The sequence below is a fragment of the Peromyscus eremicus genome, chromosome 5, assembly GCF_949786415.1.
Source record: "Peromyscus eremicus chromosome 5, PerEre_H2_v1, whole genome shotgun sequence".
In the NCBI taxonomy this organism is placed as follows: Eukaryota; Metazoa; Chordata; class Mammalia; order Rodentia; family Cricetidae; genus Peromyscus; species Peromyscus eremicus.
Genome location: NC_081420.1, coordinates 22,575,141 through 22,596,475, shown reverse-complemented (window position 1 = coordinate 22,596,475; position 21,335 = coordinate 22,575,141). Strand labels below are relative to the sequence as shown.

Here is a 21,335-nt window from a genome sequence, read left to right as displayed (position 1 = left end):
TTCCAAAGTCATCTGTCCAACTGCCTCCCAGTCCATAATTTTCTCTGTTGAGTTGATTTTAGAGGAAAGCCTTATGCTGCTCATGTCTATATAGGGCCAAATATAGATTCGAAATGTGAGAAACATTTGACTACAACAGCCAGTCCTTGGAGACAAGAATGAAGATAAATCTGGACCCAACTCTCTTTGTCCTTAGAAAGTCAGGGCAGTATATTCAGTGCCTCGATGACTGTTGCTTAGGAGAATTGTAGAGGTAGTCCTTGCTCTTGGAGTATATGGCATATGCCCTACAAAGGAGAGGCATGGGAAGTATGTCCACATGAATCCACCCAAAGTTAATAGGTTGTACAGCCGGGCTAGGCAGGTATTAGGGAAATACGTGCTAGATTGGTTAGTCAAATACTGGACCCTAACTATCAGGGAGATCTATTTTCCTTGCTCTTTTGCCCAAATGAATCTATCACACATTTGACTTGTGACCCCTGAGTATTTCTCAGCTGAGAAGGCGATGCTGAGAGTATGAGGAGGCACACCTACAGCCTTCCCCTGGGGCACAGAGCATCGTTAACATAAAGCAGCGAATCCTTGTGAAGACTTAGCGTTGCTTAGGAAGGTAATCAAGATGGAGTGCTTCTAAATTTAAGACCTGTATCACCCATTTTAGGACTGTCGGCAGTTTCTCAATTTCCTGAATAACAGACTCGGTGACAGGAGAAGGTAACGTGTGTCTTTGGGATTATCTTATTGACTAGCTATAATGTGATATTAACTGATATTTTAAAAGAATATCTAGGGTCTTTTTAATTCTAAGAGAACATAGGATCAAGATTTTACTGATAGAACCAGATAGACTAGAAATTTAGGAAGAGCCTGGTGTAATGGTTCACACTTGTAATCTTAGTACTCAAGAGGCTGAAGTGGGTGTGTGTTGGTTTTGTTTTTTTTTCAGATTTATTTATTTTATGTGCATGAGTGTTTTACCTCTGTATGTATAGCAGATGTGTGTCTGGAGGGTGTCAGATCTGGAACTGGAGTTCTAAACAGTTGTGAGCCACGATGTGGGTGCTGGGAACTGAACCCTGGTCCTCTGCAAGAGCAGCAAGTGCTCTCAACCATTGAGCCATCTCTCGGATCCTAAGAGTTCCTGGATTTCTTGAAGAATCGTTTTGAAAGACTAAAGGTGTCCAAGGATAGGCATACTACAGACAGGGAAGTCTTTGATGAGACAGTCTTGGCTAAATTCACTCTGTTCTTGGGATTTGGACCAAGTGATTTTTCTGAAATGAGTACTAACCACCTTGATTTATACACTGCCTGCTGGCGAGTTGAAATCTACCCACAGTGGATCTCTGTTTGCAGAGCTGTAGCCCTCTCATAGCCTGTGGATAGGGAACTTCCCAGCATGCCATGGTTGTGGAAACTCATTATAAGACATTTGCAGCTCATTTTGATTTTTAATTGTGAGGTGTTTTGCAGGGTCTACTCATTCCCGTGTTTAGCTGCTTTTGCTGATGCGCAGGAGGTAGGTCTGTCTGTCTCTCTCTCTCTCTAAAGAGTCTTAAGGGTGGTATGAATGAAACACTATTAGGTTTATACAGTTAGAGCAGACCTACTGTCAGTACTCTATAGGGCCATTTACTTATTTGTGTATGTGCACACACACACACACACACACACACTCGCATGTGCGTGTATGTTCATGTGTACATGTACATACATGTAGAGGCCAGAATAATCCTGGGTGTCACTCCTCAGACACTGGGCAAATAGGAGCCTTGTAAGAAGGATGCTAATTTCTCTTAGTAACCTCACCTTCAAACTCATCTGATCATGTCATAACTAGGATGCATTTTCAGAAAGATTAAGGGGTCTGTGGTTATACTGGGAGAAAGGATGTCAGGGTCCAGACTGTGAGTATGAGACCCTTGTTTCATTTTACCTGTTCGCAGGGAACATTATTCATGACTGAACTGGAAAGCAAAGAGTCAAGGTTCTCCTGTTTTTCCCTTCTAGTTGGCATTCTCTCTCTTTCTAGCAGCTGGGCCGTTTTCCCGTCTCTGCACCTTATGCTCTACAGCACAAGGCACCTTTCTGAACCGTGTGTCACTGCAGCTCAAACATGGTGGTGGCACACTGTGGGCTTCCATTCCACCTTATACATTGGCGTCTAAGGCTAACTAGTTTCTTTTCCCATCTTCTGTGGTTTCTAGAAGAAAGTACAAGGGCTCCAACAAGTAGCATCACAACTTCCAGGTGAAGTACATGAATTTACCTAGAACCACGACTCAGTTGAGATTTCTTGAATGTCTTAATCATTTCATTGTCGTGGGTTCAGAGACCCCTTCAGGGCTTCTGGGGCTGAGCTTTTCAACTTACAATAGTACGTCCAAAGTTCCTTCTGTCCACAGCTGAATTTGATGGCTAGATGCTTCTTTGTCATGTCCTCCTCCTCCTCTGCCTGCCTGAGGATTTCATTACTTGCTTGCCAGGGCTTGCAAGCTTCCAGCTGCTTAAATCCCGGCTCTTATACTTGAGTCATGCACTGGCTTTTAGTGTCAGTGTTGAGGGGTAAAGCTCTGTTCAGCTCCATGGCTGCTGTGGTAGGCTGGAATGACGGAAAGGAAAAATGTCCAAAGAACCCCATTCGCTAGAAAAGTGAGTTATAGCATAGTAGGTCTGGTGTTTGAGCCACTGTTGAGGGAATAAAGGCATTATGCATAAGATTGAGCACCAATGCTCCAAAGTCCCTGACCTACTGAATGCTCCATGATATCAAACTTGAAAAGTTACATGCATGAAGATTTAATGTTTTTTTTAGCTAGGAGTGGCAGTACCCCCATTGGTAATTCCAGGCCTGGGGAGGAGGAGATGGGAGGCTCCCTGGACTCACTGGCCAGCCAGATAGAACTTGTGCCAAGCCCAATGACCCGAGTTCAGTCCCCACGTCATGCATGGTAGGAGCAAACTGGCTCCTGCAAGTTGTCCTCTGACCTCCACATATATGCCATGCCATGCACTCGTGCACATGAAAACACACACTATGATGTGAAACGAACTTAAAACATCCCACACCTGTCTTCATGCAAGACACGGGTAAAGTACGAGTATACTCAGGCTATTGTATAAAAACTCCCTTCAGGAGGGGGGAGTTGGTTTGTTTGTGGTCTGAACGAGTCTGCTCCCCGAGGTAACTTACATATATGCAGCCATTCCAAAAGCAGAATCACTCTGGTCTAAGTATTTCAGATGAGTGGTGCTCAGCCTGGACTCCCCAACATTTGTCTGGAAAACCTCTGGGGAGGATTAAAGGCATTGTTAGTGGAGCCTCTGGATAGATGCATATGGGGAGTTGGGCAGAGAAGGCATTTACTCTTTCTAGAACACTACATCGTTTGAATCCTCAATTTTCCCTCTAAGTATGTATTATGTAATGATAAAAACAAAAAGAATTTGAGCTCCAGTATTAGCTGTTCTCTAACTGATGGTAAGCTGGACACCAAAGTCTCACGCGTTTGCTCATGGTATCTCTTTTGCTAGAAGTTTCCATCTCTACGCAATGTGGTTTTCTACTCTTTCAGCACAAAACAGGTTCCCCCTACCCCCATGATTTTCACCAAGAAAAAAAATAGTGTGGATAGAGTCATGTGACACATTTAAGTATCTATTAAATATGCTGATGACGATGAGGTCTTCCCAGGAATGGAGCGTGAGACCAACACCCACTTTCTGATCTGCACAGGATTCTGGTAATCAGAGCTGCTGGTAGTTCTGTTCCAGGATGTTAGCCATTTAAATTGCATCCTCTGACATGAGATTTCTGTGTAACTTCTGCTGAAATTCTCCCACAGATGAGAAAGCCAGCAGACGAAAAATTAGAGGAATTTTGGATTGATTTCAACCTAGGAAGCCAAAGCGTGACTTTTTACATAGATAATAGAGAGGTAAGTAAGATTCATTCACCCCAGCAGCCCTAAGTGTTTAGGAATTCTTTGTATAAACACTATTGCCCATTCGTGACTTCCACCCTGTCTCTTTTCAAGAGTGCTCTGTGGGAGCCCGTACAACTTGTGAAGGAGGCAGTGGCCAAGTTCAGCATAATGGGTAAGACAGTGATGTAAACCCCCTCGCTCGGGGCTTCCGGTGTTCTTCTGTTGATGTGACAGTTTTCAGTCAATTCTAGAGCAGATTTTGATCATGTTCTTATTTGGCATCAACTTTTCTAGTTTTTTTCTTTATTTAAAGATTTATAATTTTTATTGATAAGTTCATGTCTGTCTGTGTCCAGGAATACATGTGTGTGTATGGGTGCCCGCAGAGGCCGGAAGAGAGTATCAGATCTCCTGGAGCTGGAGTTATAGGTGTTTGTGATGTGGGTGCTGGGAACCAAACTGGGGTCCTTTGGAAGAGTAGAAGGAGCTCTTGACCTTTGAGCTATCTCTCAAGACCCAGAAGAGAGGCTTCCCTGACTGGGAACTGAACCCAGCCTGAGTTGGTCAGAGTGCCAAATCCTAACCCCTACACCACCAGCGAGGGGTTGACATTTCCTACTGGCCGAATTAAGTCAGAGTGGATTAGTTTCAATTTGCAATTTAACTGACTCTGAAAGATATTAACACATAATTGATATAAAAACGGTTGTGCTGTTGTATCTTCTTCTGTTCTGTGTTAGATCTTTATAGTCGAGTGTGGGTGCTGTACTAGCAGGTCATGGTAGTTTGGGTTAACCAGTGGTTTCAAGTGGGCTGCCATCTTCACAACCCAGGTGGAGTTGGTCAACCAGTTGGTCTCTCTTTCGCCTCTTTCTTTTGACTTTGGTAGGGACATGGCTCTCAGGTTTACCTGCTCCTTCATGACCTTTCTGTTCTCTCTAGCTTCTACCTAGTTTGTGCTTGTCATGGTTTTTTTTCCCTGGGGACTGAATTTTCATTTTGGTCTAAGTTATTTTCAGTTTTAAAATCAACTGCTCATTTGCCGGAAGCATGTTGAAAATGACAATACCTGTGGTATAACAAAAATTCTCCCATAAAAACATGGAGTAGTGTCATTCAAGATGACATTTATTTCTTTACCAGTAAAACAAGATCCTTCATGTTTTCAAATAATTGGCCTCTAAGTCACATGTTTTGTGTAAATGTAAATAAAAATTCTGAAGTCATTTCTATTTGATGTGACTTCATCTTCTCATTGCAGAAAATTCTGAACAGTTGACAAGAGCTTTCATTACACTGATATAACACACTTGTTTTTGTTAGAAAATGATAGGATGAAGATGTTTGTTGTTTACCTGAAAGAGTCGATTATTATCAGCAAGAAAGAAGCCAAGACAATAGAAATCCACTTTGATAGGCAACTTGGCATATCAGAAGCTTCCGTTCGAGCTTTGGGAGAAGACAAACAGGTGACAGCTCTCTCTCTCTCTCTCTCTCTCTCTCTCTCTCTCTCTCTCTCTCTCTCTCTCTCTGTGTGTGTGTGTGTTTCATTTTTTTGAGACAGGGTTTCTCTATGTTGCCCTGGCTGTCCTGGAACTCACCCTGTAGACCAGGCTGGCCTTGAACTCATGGAGATCCACTTGCCTCTCTGCCTCCCAAGTGCTGGGATTAAAGGCCTGTGCTAACATGCCTAGCTTCATTCCCTTTGATTATTTGAAAATGTGTTTTCACACCTCTTCAGCCTCCATGTTGGGCTTTGATGTATCCTTTGGTCAAGCATAAGACTTGAGAGTTCCGAGTTCTAATCCCAACTCTCCTGCGTCTGCCATGGTCTTAAACATGTAGGACACAGAAGTTCTTCCTGCCTTGAAATGTGTTGTTGCACCTACTGTGGACAGCATGCAGCTTGTCTGGGGTATCCTCACATCCTTCCTGAACTCCTGAGGAGAGCTGCCAGGCTTCTTGACCCTGCCTCCTGGCCCGGGGGGGTGGGGGGGTGGGGAGGGGGGGCAGGGCGGGGGGTTCAGCAGAGGCTTTCCCACTCTGTACGGGTCTTTTCTGATAGAAATGTCCTGCACCTGCCCTGGGATTCTGCAGTCCCCCTCCTGACCCCACTTTTTCCTGCGTACACATAAGAGTGTTTTTTTCATCACAGAAGTGGGGGAGGCGGCGACATTTGTAACACAAGGACATACAGTAACAGACAAAAGGGACAAATGGAGAGGTCAGGGAGGGAAGAAACAAGATGAGGGAGAGTCTTGGCTGGCTTCCTTTTTGTTTTGAGTTATATATTAGAGCATCTTAGAGTGATAAAGTGCTCCGCCAGATAGCTCCCCAGGTCCTGCACAAGGGGGGTGGGGTGGGTGAGATTCCCAAGGTTCTGCACAAGAGGAATGAGGTGAGAGACAAGGAATACTAACCACTTAGGAAAAAGCCTCCTCTATAATGTTCTATGACAAATTGGCCCGGTATGCTGTTTGCCTTTACCTGTGAGGACCATCAAAATCATGCACATCTCCACATTCCCAATGTGAATAAGATGGTTTTGCTGTAGAGAACTGGAGTCTGCATGGGACAGAGACACAGTTCCCTAGGAGGAAGCCCCTGTGAGGAAAGGGAGGATGGGAAGATCAGATGATTGGGTGCTCACTGCAGACTCACCCTGAGAGAGCGCCACATCCCTGAGGGAAGCACAGATTAAAAGTCACCCCAGAGTTTAGGACAACTTGAACCCAGAACAGAGGGAGGTCTTACAGCCCCCCCCCCCCATGCAGAGGCCTTGAAGCCCCGCCTACAGGCCCAGACCTAGCTCCTAAAGGTCGAACTCTCAGAACTACTGTACTGGGGAGATGGTTTCTAACGTGAAAAATTTGAAGAATGCATTCAAGCCATGAGAGAGGACTGATGTGTAAGTCCATGAGAGTGTGACTAAGAACAAAGCAAAATGAGAGCCAGAGATGATCCTGGAAGGCGGTTGTTGAGGGGAGGGGTGGGTATAGGGGATTGTAAGCCAGAAAGAGCAACGTGTAGAAGAAGATATCGGGTACTAATTACTAAAAATGCGTAAAAGAAGATGGCTCCCTAATGTATTCACGTGCCGGGGGCTCAGCTTTAAAACTTGTTTTTTTTAAAGGTTACTGCTTTGAAAAGTTATGTGGCCTTGGCTTTCCTTTCAGACTCCTGTTTTGATAAAAGTCCCCCCTGGCCTTGAAAAAGAAGAGGGTGAGACTCTTAGCCATGAAAGAAAAACAGGTATGCTGGGAGGTGGCAGAATTCTGATTTGAAATTTCCTGTAGAAGCATGAGGGTGCCTTGGAAGGCATGACCACAGCATCCTATGAAGAGCCGATCATGACCTCGAAGCTTCTACTCCACTGCTAATGTCCTCTTTGGGGACACATCTGGAAATAACCAAGAAGAACAGATGCTGGGGGTGGAGGCAGGTGGGACTCTGCCGGGGCCCTCCCTACTGGCACAAAGCCTCTTGAATTTCAATTTCAAGCTTTGGATTTGAGATTTGAGGCATAAGTTCACTACCAGATCTTACCACAAGGTGGCGATATACCAGAGCCATGCTTGCCTGGAGAGTAAGGACCGAGTGCCAGCTTGGCCCATGGAGGTTATTGTTTAAATGTTCTTTTTCTTACTGAATATAGAGCATACAGAAGAATCTACAATCTTGCTAGAGTCCTTGGATGCTGAAGATGACCGTTGCCTAATAACCCGCAGCTTTAATGTTCAGTCACAGCCTGCTGTGAGTAAAGGGAGCTGGGAAAAGCAGGCTGGGAATTTGTGGCCCTCAGGATCTACAAGCACTTCCTCTCTTGAATGCTAGCCCGTTTTCTCTTCAACAGCTGTCTGCCATTAATTTATCTGTCTCCCTCTTCAGATTGCATTCATCCCCGAGCTTATGTATTTCGTATTATATTTGTTCGTTGATGATGGCTCCCCCATGAAATGCCTGCCTTGTACCCTTATTTAGGATCTGGAGAAAAAATGCCTGCAACTTAATGTAGGGAAGGAACCTCATGTTGAGGGTCAGAGGTGGTTTCTCTCTCTAGCTGGGGGCATATAGATGTGTTGACTCATACTGCTGCTCTTGGGGCTTGGTATCCACCAATCAAGGTGTCCTAGTTAGGGTTTCTATTGCTGTGATGAAACACCATGACCAAAGCAAATTGGGGAGGAAAGGGTTTGTTTGGCTTACACTTCCACAGCACTGCTCATCATAGAAGGAAGTCAGAGCAGGAACTCAAACAGGACAGGAGCCCGGAAGTAGGAGCCGACACAAAGGCCATGGAGGGATGCTGCTTATCTGCTTGCTCACCGTGGCTTGCTCAGCCTGCTTGCTTGTAGAATCCAGGACCACCAGCACAGGATGGCACCACCCTCAATGGGCTGGACACTTCCCTATCAATCACTAATTAAGAAAATACCCTACAAGCTTGCCTGTAGCCTGATCTTATGGAGGCATTTCCCCCATAAGGTTCCCTCCTTCTCAGATGATTCTAGCTTGTGTCAAGTTGACATAAAACTGGCCAGCACAAGAGGTGACATCTAGCTCTTAGGTCTAGCCTTCTTAGGATTTAAAAATAGGCACTAAGTTTTAGATCGGCTGGGGCAATAAGGGCTGGTGTGCTGTTTCACAGCAGGCTGACTGGGTAATAATGATGCCAGAAGAAAGAATTTGGGGTGGTTTCACTATAAAGAAATGATAAATGTTTGAGGACATATATATGCTTAGCTTGACTTGTCAAGCTTTTCACAATGCAGACAGTGGAACAAAATCTTACATAATATTATCACACATGTGCAGTTTTATGTGTGAGTTTAAGAATTAATATTACAGAGCACCCTCTTGGCTTATTTAAGCATTTATTCCTCGTTTCCTTATGTGAACACACGGCATGGAGGTGTGACTGATAATGTCAGGATTTTCATGTTTGACAGCTAGAGATTAGTCTTCCAGGTAAATTGTCACCTTTTCATGTTACCGCTCTGGTGTCTTGGGAAGCTGAACCCTCGCCCCTAGCTCTGAAGCTCCTAAAGACATCCTTGTAGTGCTTCCTCTGGACCCGTAATACACCATGGTCATCTTTGATAGGGGCAAGTCCTTGCTTGTGATTTAGAAGTGATAGTTGTGGAACAACAGAGTCATTGGGAGCCAAGTCATGTTCAGCTGTTCTTCAGAGGCAGAGCAGGTCCCAAAGGCTGAAGACTGAGGCTTCCCTGATACCATAGTGACTTTTTTTCTCTTGTAGCAAACACATACAGAAGACCGTTCACCTGAAAAACCCAAACCACCTAACCTCAAACAAGGTACAGAGAGTCTTCTCCACCATCACTGAGTGATCTGTTTAAGTATTTGCCCAAGATGCTTACCATCATTTTGTTTTTAACTTTCGGTCCTTAGAAGTTACCTCAAAACATGAGTATCCTTCAGATGTGCAAGAACCATCAATTCAAACTCGGCCTTCTAAAGTAAATGATACAAAGTAAGTGGTTTTCATTTTTCACATATTTATCTTGTTTTTTAATTGTCATAGTAATTGTACACATTGATGCTTCCAAGCCTGTCTGTATCTGTAGTAAGTTGCATGTTTATGGAGACATTGTGATACATCCATATATGTATCAGCATAGTAATTGCCATGTTTATGGGAGATAGGGTGTTTTTTTTTTTTTTATACAAGTACGAATTGTGTAATGATCGATGAACAGTTCTTGGCACATCCATCTTAAACATTCATCATCTCTGTGTAGTGAGAGCATTCGGAAGCCTCTTGTCATTTTGAAATGGAATCTACAGTGTTGTTGACATAGTTACCTCAATGTGATGCCAACATCAGGGTCATTATGGACCAATTGCACCCCATCACACCCTCTCACTTAGATCCTGGTCACCACCATTTTATCTTCCCCTCTATAGGTTGGAGTGTGCAGATCCCACATGACAGTGAGGTCATGCAGTTCTTGTCTTTGTCTACCTGGTTTATTTCACTTAGCGGAATATCTTCCAGTGTCACCCATGTTGGGAATTTCAGGATTTTATTGGTGGCTGAGCAGTATTCTCGTGTGTATATGTACCATATTTTCTTTATCTGTTCATCTCTTGGTGAACATTTAGGTTGATTCCCCATCTTGGCTATTGTGAAACTACAGAGTCACACAGATGATTGCTCATATGAGCACTACATGGGGGCAGTTTGGAGTTTTCCCTTTTTCCTAACCCAGCCTTTCCCATCTAAACTCCACGTGAAGTTTTCTGTAGAATAATTTAAGTTGTATTGGCAAAATCTCCTGCCCTGCAGGCCCCTGTTTGCATACCTTCAGAGAGTTGTCTTCAGCAACATATTTTTTTCTGCTGAATTTTTAGATTAAACACAAGATCAGCGCACAAAACACGGGCTTTTTCTGATTGAAACACAAAGCAGAACTGTTTGCAGCAGCGTTAGGACATGATAGATTTAGGGATTAATTTTTAGGGTACTTAAGACACAACCATAAAAGGACTACTCCAGAACACAGTGAAGGAAAAGAGAAAGATTTAAGTAGATGGAGGGATACTGTGCTCATCAGAAGGACAATTGAATAGCAAAATGTCAGTTCTGCTCAAGTTGATCTAAGTATTTATTATAACCCCCAGTTTGAATATTCACAGGCTTAAAAAGAAACTGGTGAGCCATTTGTCACATCCTTGTGGAAACTTAAAGATCTTGGGGTATTGAAACAGGTTTTCAAAAAGGAGCAAAGAGAGAGGGTTTTCATACTATCTGCTCTCCAAACTTACTAGAAACTTCCTTAACTAAGACAGGGTGCTGTTGCCATACAGATATGGAAATATACGAGCTGGGAGTCAAAGGGTTTGCAGGTATGTGGATTGTTGGGATATGATGAAAATGCAGAGGTCGTCAGCGGAGAAAGATAGGGTTTTCTATAAACAATGTGAAAATAACAATGTATTTATGCAAGAAAGACAAACGACCTTCCAATCTTTTCACTGTATAAAAATTAACTAAAAGTGGGTCAAAGGCTTATATTTAAAACTTATGTGGAACAAATACGTGACTTTGCATGGGGCAGTTTTGAAGATATCAAACAAAAAACAGCCTGTAAAAAACTGAACTGATAAACTAGACTTCGTCAAGATAAAGCAAGCCTTTGTCCTTGTTAAAAAATCATTGATAGAAAAGACAAGACCAGCCACGGCCTTACTGAAAATATTTGTAAATATTTGCTTCTGGCCTTGTTAAAATTTTCAGTGGTAAAGATACAAACCAATGCAAATACAGGCCAAAGATTTAAACAAATTCTGTCCCAAAGAAAAACGTGCAGGGCAGCTGAAGAGTTCGAGAGCTGCTCCGTGTCACTGGTTATTAGAGGGATGTCAGGTGACAGCAAGATGCGTTGTACATCGTTGGGATGGCTGCTACCTCAGAAATGCTGTCTGTACTTGATGACGGAATGGAGAGGGCAGGACCCTCATGCCTGGTGGTCGTTTCAAAGCGTCGAATATAAACCTATCCTCTGCTCCATTTGTTCCAATCTTGTGTATGTGCCATTTGTTCCAATCTTGTGTATTTCCCAAGATGTCTGTCAGCCTATGTCCACTGAGGGAATGTGTGCAGATGTTCACGGCAACTTGAACATCAAATAGGAACAATTCAAATGTTCGTCAGTGGATGAATGGATGAACATGTTTTGGTAAAGATGAGTGTCCCTGATCCAAATACCTGGGCCAAGAAGTTTTGGGGGTTTAGACTTTGGAATATTTGTGTGTATATATAACGAGATATCTTGGGAGTGAGACCCAAATCTAAACATAAAACATCATTTGTCCTTTACATGCCTGATGCCGTGGGACAATGTTGACTTTATCTGGTGTCTCAGCACACCTGCAGCTCCCCTGACCCATCACACAAGGGCAAAGGTGGAGTTGTCTACTTGTACCATCTTGTTTGAACTCAGGATGTTTTGGACTTTGGTATTTGGGGTTTTCAGGTTTGGAATGGTGAACTTGCATATCAGTGTCAGATTTCTCAATTCCTTTGGATATAAACCGAAAAGTGAGATTGGAAAATCATATTGTAGTTCTATTTTTAATTTTTTTCTGTTGCATCATATTATTTCCCATAGAAGCTGCCTACCAACAGTCCACACAAGTCCCATGTGCAGTACTTATGCTAATAGCCTGGATATTTGACAAGAGGTTATTTACTTACTGTTAAGCATAGACAAGGAACTTATGAAACTCAATTAAAAAAAAACAGATTAAAGAACAGTTAACATCTCTCCACAGAAGACACACAAATGACCAACTGATACTGATACTCAGCATTACCAAACTCCAGGGACAGCTTTTGTTTAAAAGTCTTGGGTGGAACCAGGCTTGGGTTATCCCATTTTTGAGTATGTATCACCTGTGCTGGCAGGCTACCTGCTGATCCCATCCTGCCCCCTCCTCTCATATCTGAGAGATGAAGGACTCCACAAAGGTTCATTCTCTTTGGAATAGCAGTATCCCCCTTCCAGACAGTCTATGGAAGATGTTGTAAGGTACATTTTATCTGCAGAACTGATTATATCGCACAGACAACATCCATGATCAAGAAGCCAGACCTCTGCAGTGAGGAGGAGGGTGTAGGAGGTGGTATCTGCCTATTAACTTGATATATTTTATTTTAGGGATGATTCTGCCTTTGAGAGGGATGGAGAACAAGACAGAAGGATGCCGGTAATGTGGGAGTTTCTATTGTTTTAAGGCAGCACTTCCCAAATGTCTGCCATGTGCACGCCGTCTTCAAAATTGCCATAACCCTGCTTCTTGTTGTCTATAGTTTTCTCAAATTCACTGGACAAGAAACGATTGCAATTTCAAATGTAAAATCAGTGTTGTTTCAAATAGTAGGTAGACTCTCAGACAAAGAATGATAGAAAATAGCAATACAAATCTACTGGTGTGTACAGTTACTTATTTTTCTGGGTTTTTTTTTTTTGTTGTTGTTCATTATATGCTGTAGCTCTTAACTGTGGCAAGGTAAATAAATCTGCAGCCACTTGTCTCATCCAGTTAGACAGATGAATGAGATCAATCAACAAAACTAGAACTTCATAGTAAATCCTGTTTACTGGTAACTAGATCATGGAAGTTTTAAAACCAAATCCTTTCAGCCAGTCTTCTGTACAGTAGTGCATGTCCACAAACCTTCTCCTTGTCTCATGGTAGATGAGAGATGATAGGTTCTTTCTCTGACTGTGGCCCCAAGAGGCACATTGGGTATAAATGGGCATTTCTATGGTGATGAACATGGAAAGCCAAAGAGATCTATCAAAAGGACACATGTGTGGTCCTTCTTCAACCCCCTAACCCTGTTAAATTAAATTGGACCCAGAGCCTAAAATTCATTCTTGCTTTAAAAAAGAAAAAAAAAAAAAGGCTAGTAAATAGATACACTGTACACCTGAGACTTACCTTTAGTGGAATCTGACCTGTTAAAGAACTGAAATGGACCAGATGTGGTGGCTCACACCTGTGATCCCAGCATATGGGAGGCTGAGGCAGGAGGATTTCTATGAGTTCAAGGCCAGCTTGGGCTACAGAGTGAGACTGTTTCTCAAAATTAGCAAAGAACAAAGACAAAATGAAATGTTTCTGACTCAGTGTTTACAGACGTGGTTTTCTGTCTTCAGAAGACTAATGGCCATCACCCAGTGAGCCACGGCTAATGACCTCTCACCTGGGAAAGCACAGTACCCCAAGCCTGAAGTCTCAGTGTATTTTTAAAAATGTCAGAAATGAACACTGAAAAGAAAGGCTTTTCTAAACTGAAATCATGAGCTGCCAACACAAGCTGTCAACAAGTGTGTCCTGGCTTTTCCTGGCTTTCTCCCACAGCCATTCTTACCCTTGGCCCCTGAGACTCAGAATGCTCCTACCTGGGGTCTGTAGACAATAAGGAAGTCCAGGATCCTGCTTGGGAAATATTGAAACAGAACACAGCCAAGCATTGTTTTTTTGTTTTTTTTTTTTTTAAAAAAAACAAAAAAAACAACAAAAAAAAACCAGTATTGAGTTTTTGTTTCTGTGACAGACTGAGAAAATCAGTGGTGAGGAGGGAAGTTCTGTCTGGTTCATGGTCGCTGCGCTAAGGTGGGACCTGGGAAAATGGAGCCGATAAATGAGGCAAACTAAAGTCTCATGCAATAGTTAACTTTATTCAAAGCCTGAGACCATTTCTACTCTGAGGGATAAGAAAGGTTATGCAAGTAAAGTTCTCACGAGTTCAAGCTGTATACAATCACAAGGACAAGCCACACATGGCAAAAAACAAAAACAAACAAAAACAACCCCAAAGAATGTTTTTCCATAGAGGCATAGAAAGGATAGTTTAAACATTTAATTAATACAACAGCAAATAATAATGAGTAATATGAAATAAACTCACTCCTATCTGCTACACCTGGGGAAGCTTGGAAACACATTCCAAGAACAATTCCATGCTTTAAAGAAACCGAGGTCACAAGACTCTTGTTTTCTTGGAGTGTTCTCACAAGCAGTGAGAATTGACCTCACACAACTCCATTCCTGGTCCGTGGTCCAACAGTTCATGGTGTCAGAAACTTTGGTCCTGTCACTCCTTGGCCTGTTGACTTGGCCTGTGGTGGCGTGGTAAGTCCTGGCAAGGGTGCCCGTGGGAGGAGATGTGCTCACCTCCTGGTGGCTTGGAAGCAAGAAGGGGGAATAGCAAGGATGCCACTGTCCCCTTCAAAGGCACCTTCAGGGAAGTCACTTCCTTAACCAGACTCTGCATCCCAAAAGCTGCATCACTTCCGGCAGCGCCCAGAGAGGGCAGCAAACCTTCAGTGCAAGAGCCCTTGGGGGAATGTTTGGGACCCAAACTGTAGTAATCGCCAACCCCCAATGATTTCTTGTGTGTAGTCAAACGTAAGAACCATTTTTTGTAAATCATTTCCATGTTTTTGTAAATAATTTCCAATACCCTTTGTTGTAAAATCCAAGCTAGGTCAGCCTTGCTGCGTGGCTTTTTAAATTGGATGCTTTAGATGAAGGATTGCTTGTTCTTTGTGAGCTACTAGGTTGAAAAGCTCTTGATCAAAGCTGGAGGGTGTGTGTGTGTGTGTGTGTGTGTATGTGTGTGTATGTGTATGTACACTCGAGTGCTTGTGTAGGGGGGATTGTTTTCCAACTGTCATTTTTTCCTTAAGTAAAGAGTAATATGTAAATAAGACTGGCTGCCAGTTTCTTCCAGGAATTACCTTCTCTGTAATTGTTGTGTCTAGAAGGAGCTGACTTGTAAAAGGAGGTATGGTCTATATGCACATTGGAGACTCTTCAGCATTTCAAAAGAGGAAAATCAGGTCATTTTTGAGAACATGGGTAAATACAGAGGACAGTTGAAATGAGCCAGGCACAAAAAGAATTTCACTGCATGTGAACCTGAAATAGTTGAATACGTAGAAGCAGAGAGGAAAATGATGGTTACTAGGGGTTGGGAGGGTGGAGGAGGTGGGGGTCTGAGGACACAAAATTTTAGTTAGACAGGAGGTACAAGAGATACATGGTATATGCAGTGACTATAGGCAATAGTGTTTTGCACATGAACAGTACTATGAAAATAGTGTTAAGGTGTTCTCGCTATTAAAATTATGCAGGTGAAGTAACACATGGACTCATTAGTATAGCTAGAGTTTTCCTGCCTGGCCCACAGTCAGGACAAATCTGTCACCCGCCAGTCCCACAGCCGCTCAGACCCAACCAAGTAAACACAGAGACTTATATTGCTTACAAACTGTATGGCCATGGCAGGCTTCTTGCTAACTGTTCTTATATCTTAAATTAATCCATTTCTATAAATCTATACCTTGCCACGTGGCTCATGGCTTACCGGCATCTTCACATGCTGCTTATCATGGCGGCTGCTGGCAGTGTCTCTCTCCACCTTCCTGTTCTTTCAATTCTCCTCTCTGTTAGTCCCGCCTATACTTCCTGCCTGGCCACTGGCCAATCAGTGTTTTATTTATTGACCAATCAGAGCATTTGACATACAGACCATCCCACAGCACATTAGATTGATTTAACTATTTCATAAGGTACAGGTATATAAAAAAATGTTTGTATACAATAAATATGTGCAATATTTGTCAATTTAAAAAGAAGTGAGAGGTGCTATTAATGCAAAATGCTGACCTGATGAACATTTTAAAAAAGGATGTATTTGGTTTGTAAAACATGAATTCAGGCTCATCATCACCCACCTTACATGTTATGGTCATGGCATTACAGCCGGGGCTGAGATTGGTCCGATCCTCAGTTAACAACAGCTTTGAAGCCGATTCACATTTCAGATGGGTCTGTGTCTAGCAGCTTGTTGAATCTCTTGTTCACCCCCTAGAACTCTGTAGCTGCTCTTACGTTTCTAACTGGTGATAGCCTAGGCTTAATTTCAAGATGGTTTAAGCTTAAACAAATGCTATTCTTGTTTGCTTTCAGTACCTATAAAATAAAACAAAAATGTTTGTTTTGCAAAGACATCCATCCCCCTGCCTCCTTTTGCCTCATTGTGGGTAAAACTTGGGGCTATGTATGTTAGGAAAGCACTTGGCCATGGAGCTCCATCCCAGTCACTGGGAAGAGTGTTTTCACTTGGTTTTTGTTATGTTGATCTGTGCTTGAAGTTGTGATATTGGTCTAATATTGGCATGCCGCTGCTTTGGGACAGTTACCAATCCCTTTCCAATTCCAAATACCTGACTAGAGAAAATTGTCATTCTTTGCCACAGCACTTCTCATGCAATTGACTCCTGGATGAGCTCCTTTTCTTCCTGCTTAATTCTGTACCTTATTATTGTGGAAGAGACCCTAGTCTTCCAGAAAGAAGTGTTTCTTCCAAGACAAATCAGAGTGAGAGAGAGAGAGAGAGAGAGAGAGAGAGAGAGAGAGAGAGAGAGAAAGAAAGATATGACGTGTTTTAATTGTAGGTAGATGGTGCGTGTGGTGACGTGTTTAATTGTATACCAGGTGGTGCTAATGCCTGCTTTCAGTGTTCTCAATTGTTATCTGTTTTGGAAAGTTTAATTATAGGAAACATCACTTCTCTGAGAGTAATGAAGATTCAAGTTCAAGCACCAGTGAACGATCTTGGACCCAGGATTACAAACGGAAATCTCTACGAACATATTCCCACGGGAGGAAGCCGAGAGTCAGGTCTCTAAGGAGTAAGCTAGTTTACTTATGTTCTTTTGGGCTACTTCTCAGTTAAGTCAGCGGGTACTTATGCTTCAGTCTGTAATGGGGGTGGGATGGGAAGTAAGGGACCAGGGAAATATGTGGCCTTGGGGACGTCCTTCCCTGTAACACCTGCAAAGACAGAATGTTTGCTCATGAAACCCAGTGTGGGGTCAGCCTACAGTTGAAATATGAGATATGGAAAAACAGTGGGCAACTAGGCAGGAGGAATCTGGCATAAGCGGGAACCATCTTCTTAAGAAGTGGGTGGGTCTTGAGTAACTCTTTGGAAACAGGATTTGAAGAACTGAGAAGTGGAGTCATTTGTTCAGTGAAACCAAAGTATAAGGGTGATGGCCAGGGCAGGGGTCAAGGTGAATGAGGCTGACTGACTAGAAAAGGCTCCAGATCGCCTCCATTAGCCGAAACTCGTAGTGTACCCATGTATGGCTGGGGGTGGGTGTGTCTACATCTCATAAGGAAACATGCCCACTGTGTGCTCACTTTCACTTTTCAGTCCTACCGCTTTCCCCCGTCAGTGGTGGCAGAGCTGGGGAGAAAGATCAGGTAAGAGCACCTCATTGGTTGCCCTGGGTCCTCATGGGTCTAACTGTATCACTTTCTTTAGAACTGTGAGAATAACAACCCAGGGGTCTCCTGGTATGTAGTCTAATATAAAGATTATGGATATCTAAATATTTGGTATGATTCTCAGGTAGATTTAGGGTCTTTTCTGGTCATCCCGAATGCTGCTAAAGGATCTTTACTTAAACACCTTTGTTGTCTTGATTTCCCACAAATGCATGCTCTTGAATTTCCATTTCAAAATGAACATGTCAATGTAATTCTTCTTTACTTTTCAATTTTCTGAGAGGATTTTAAAATCATGTTCAAAGATTGTTAACCACTGCAGCATTTGCACCTGAAGGCTGAAACACCTTCAGGTTCATATGAATTTTATCCATAAAGTTATAAAATTCCCAATTTCTCTTCCTTTATCCTTGTTTGATATCAAAGGACTTAGGAATATGGACACTAGTGTCCTGCAAAGGAAGTGCTTCATCTTATTAGCTGATGCCTTCCTTCCCTTAGCAGCGGTTTTTTGTTTCTTGTGAAATCTCTCTCTCTCTCTCTCTCTCTCACACACACACACACACACACACACACACACACACACACACACTACAGAGTATGCCAGTTTAATAGTTTATTAATAGTTTAATAAGGAGTAGCTGCTGGGATGCCAAGGATACCTCCCTGCTTTTGCAGAAATACGCCATTAATACTCCAGCCCAGCTCCACCTGTTTTATTCTTTAAACAAGAAAATAGACTAAATCTATGAGTCAGGATTAGTACACTTGTCCCTTGGTGTCTGGGGCAGCTGGTTCCAGTACCCTGCTTGGATAACAAAATCTGTAGACGATCATGTATTTCCTAAAGTCGTACAGTATTTACTTATGACCTGTGCCTCCCTCCTGTAGACCTGAAGTCACCATTCCCAATGCAATGTAATGCTGTGCACATATTGCTGTGCTGTATTATTTAAAGGGTAATAACCAGAAGATGGTCTGTTTATATTTGGTATAGTCATATCATTTTCCTGAATATTTTTGATCCAGGGTTTGTTGAATTTGTGGATGGGAAAAAAAATCTGTGGATATGGACAGCTGTCTTTAATTTTTTGTTGACTAGTTCAGCCTAGAATGAGGAGTTATTAGTTATAAAGGGGCCAAAAGAAGATAATTCAAGTAAAGACAACTTTGGCTTTAATTAAGCTCAAAGAAGCACCACAGACTCACACCTGATAAATTTAAACTACGAAATGAGCAAAAATTCTATGCTGGTTTTTCTGTGAGGATATCAGGCTGGTATTCCATTCTCTGTGTCAGATTACAAGGAAGTAATTTGGGACAAGGGTTAGAAAATATTTTCTGTTAAGGGAAAGAGAAGATTGTGTTCTTGGAACCATAGATGCACACGACAGAGCTTACCATCTCTGCCTGTCTAGTCAGAAAACCGCCTTAGATTGGAAACAAATGGGCCTACCGTGCACTTATTTATAGGAACTAGTAGCTTGTTAACCCCCACTTAAAGCCAGCAGAGTGACCAGGATAGCTTGGGAGGTGCTGGGCCCTGCCCCAAGCTTCTGATTGAGCGACTTGTAGGTGAGAGTTGAAGATGTGCATTTTTGTTGAATTCCTCTGTTGCTGGTCATCTGACCTGGACCACACCTTTCGGACCACCAGGCTGGAGTTGTCAGTTAAGATTTTACTTCAGTGTTCTTCCAGTTTGAGGATGTTAGAGTTTTCGTGTTTGTTATTGTTTGATGCTGCAAATCCAATACTCAGTCTTCTTAAGGGAAATTGAAAATATCCTGGGAGTCTTTTTTATTTTTGTTTTTGAGTGTTATGAACATTAGCATTTAACAAGACTATTTATTATATTTTAGGCTGAGCTAACACCAGTTTGGAAAGGCATCTCCAGGCAAAATGATACCATTCTTCCAAACTTTTCGGAAACCAAACTACAAAGCAGTTCTGTGCTTTTAACTCCTGAGGCATCTACACAGAAAATAGGTACTTGATCTTCAGTTAGTTTATACTGTAAAAAATTGTATTTGGGGATAATTGTCTAAAAGAAACTGATTTTTGACTCTGTAAAATTATCTGAGTGAGTGTTTGCACGGTGTGTGTGTGTGTGTGTGTGTGTGTGTGTGTGTGTTTGTGCATGTGTGTGTGCATGTGTGTGACAGTATCCATGTGGCCCTCAGAGGATAACTTGCAGGCATTGGTTCCCTCCTTCCACGTGGGTTCTGGGGACTGAACTCAAGTGTTCAATCTCATCAGACAGAAAGTGTCTTCATCTGTTAAGCTCTGTCCCCGGCTCAATCTGAACAAGTGATGGTGTGATCATTTTTCTATTTACTGTTTCCATTAGCGGAGGGAGGAAGACACTGTGTTTTAACTTTGCTTTGTTACTTGAGCTCAGCTTGTACATGAGAATCTGGGGCTCCTCTTACAGGCAGGGAAACTCAAATGGTGACCAGCAGAAAGGAGCACTACACCCTTAAGGACTGATAGTAAACAATGTTTCTTTTTGACCCTTTTTGTTTCTGTGTCAACCGTTCAACTCTACAATCTCAGAACAAAGGCAGCCACAGATAAGAAGCAGTAATCAAGCCTCCCAATGAGGAAAGGCATGGGACTCGATGGATTCATGAATGAATTGTACCTAATTTAAAGAATTTTCAGAACAGAATTTTGCAAACTCCAAAACCCAAAAAGGAGATAACACTCTGAAATACATCTCATGAGGCCATTAGCTCTTCAGTTATCCAAGCTAGACAAGGGAATGGGTAGGGGTAGGGAGGAGTTACATATGAATATCCCTAAAGAACAGAGATGTTATACTCTACTACTGTGCTGGCTAGTTTTCACGTCAACTTGACATAGGCTAGGGTCATGTGGGAAGAGGGAACCTCAATTGAGAAAATGCCTCCATCAGATTGTCTGTAGGTAAGTCTGTAGGACCTTTTCTTGATTAATGATTGTGAGAGGGCCCCAGATCACTGTGGGCAGTATCAACCTTGGCAGGTGGTCCCGAATAGTGTGACAAAGTAGGGTGAACAAACCATGAGGAACAAACCAAGCAGTGTTCCTCCATTGCCCCTTCTTCAGTTCCTGTCTCCAGGTTCCTGCCTCGAGTTTCTGCCCTGATTTTCTTCCTGCCTTGATGTCCTTTGATAATGCACTGTGATGTCAAAGTCCTGGTTAAACCCCCTTCCCCCTCCAGGTTGCTTTTGGTCACAGTGTTGTATTACAGCAATAGAAACACTGAGACAACCAGTAAACTGACTTTGGCAGCACATTAAAAGCATCGTGCACCATCACCAAGTGGGATTTCCCCTGGAATGCAAGGATGGTTCAACTTACGAAAACTGACAATGACATTCATCACAATAACAAAATGAGGACTAAAAATCATAATTTCAATAGATTCAGAAGAATATTGGAGAAAGTCTACATTCTCATGATAAAAACACTCAAAAATTAAATATGTATAGAATATACCTCAGCATATCAAAGGCTATGCATTAAAAGCTTACATCTCATGCCATATTAAAGGGTGAAAAGGTTTTATCAAAGATTTAGAAGAAGTTG

The 21,335-nt window shown here is 42.5% G+C and overlaps 1 protein-coding gene across 1 annotated transcript in view; it reads left to right on the top strand.

The window, feature by feature from the left end:
• Nucleotides 1-21,335, top strand: part of Sycp2l (synaptonemal complex protein 2 like) — a 55,136-nt gene that overhangs the window by 16,045 nt on the left and 17,756 nt on the right. The window contains exons 10-22 of the mRNA XM_059262627.1: nt 665-717; nt 1,477-1,522; nt 3,849-3,941; nt 4,041-4,101; nt 5,253-5,403; nt 7,096-7,181; nt 7,585-7,709; nt 9,190-9,247; nt 9,345-9,423; nt 12,614-12,662; nt 17,020-17,164; nt 17,692-17,741; nt 19,625-19,751. Coding sequence (XP_059118610.1) covers nt 665-717; nt 1,477-1,522; nt 3,849-3,941; nt 4,041-4,101; nt 5,253-5,403; nt 7,096-7,181; nt 7,585-7,709; nt 9,190-9,247; nt 9,345-9,423; nt 12,614-12,662; nt 17,020-17,164; nt 17,692-17,741; nt 19,625-19,751 — 1,123 coding nt within the window. The remainder of the gene's footprint in view (nt 1-664; nt 718-1,476; nt 1,523-3,848; nt 3,942-4,040; nt 4,102-5,252; nt 5,404-7,095; nt 7,182-7,584; nt 7,710-9,189; nt 9,248-9,344; nt 9,424-12,613; nt 12,663-17,019; nt 17,165-17,691; nt 17,742-19,624; nt 19,752-21,335) is intronic.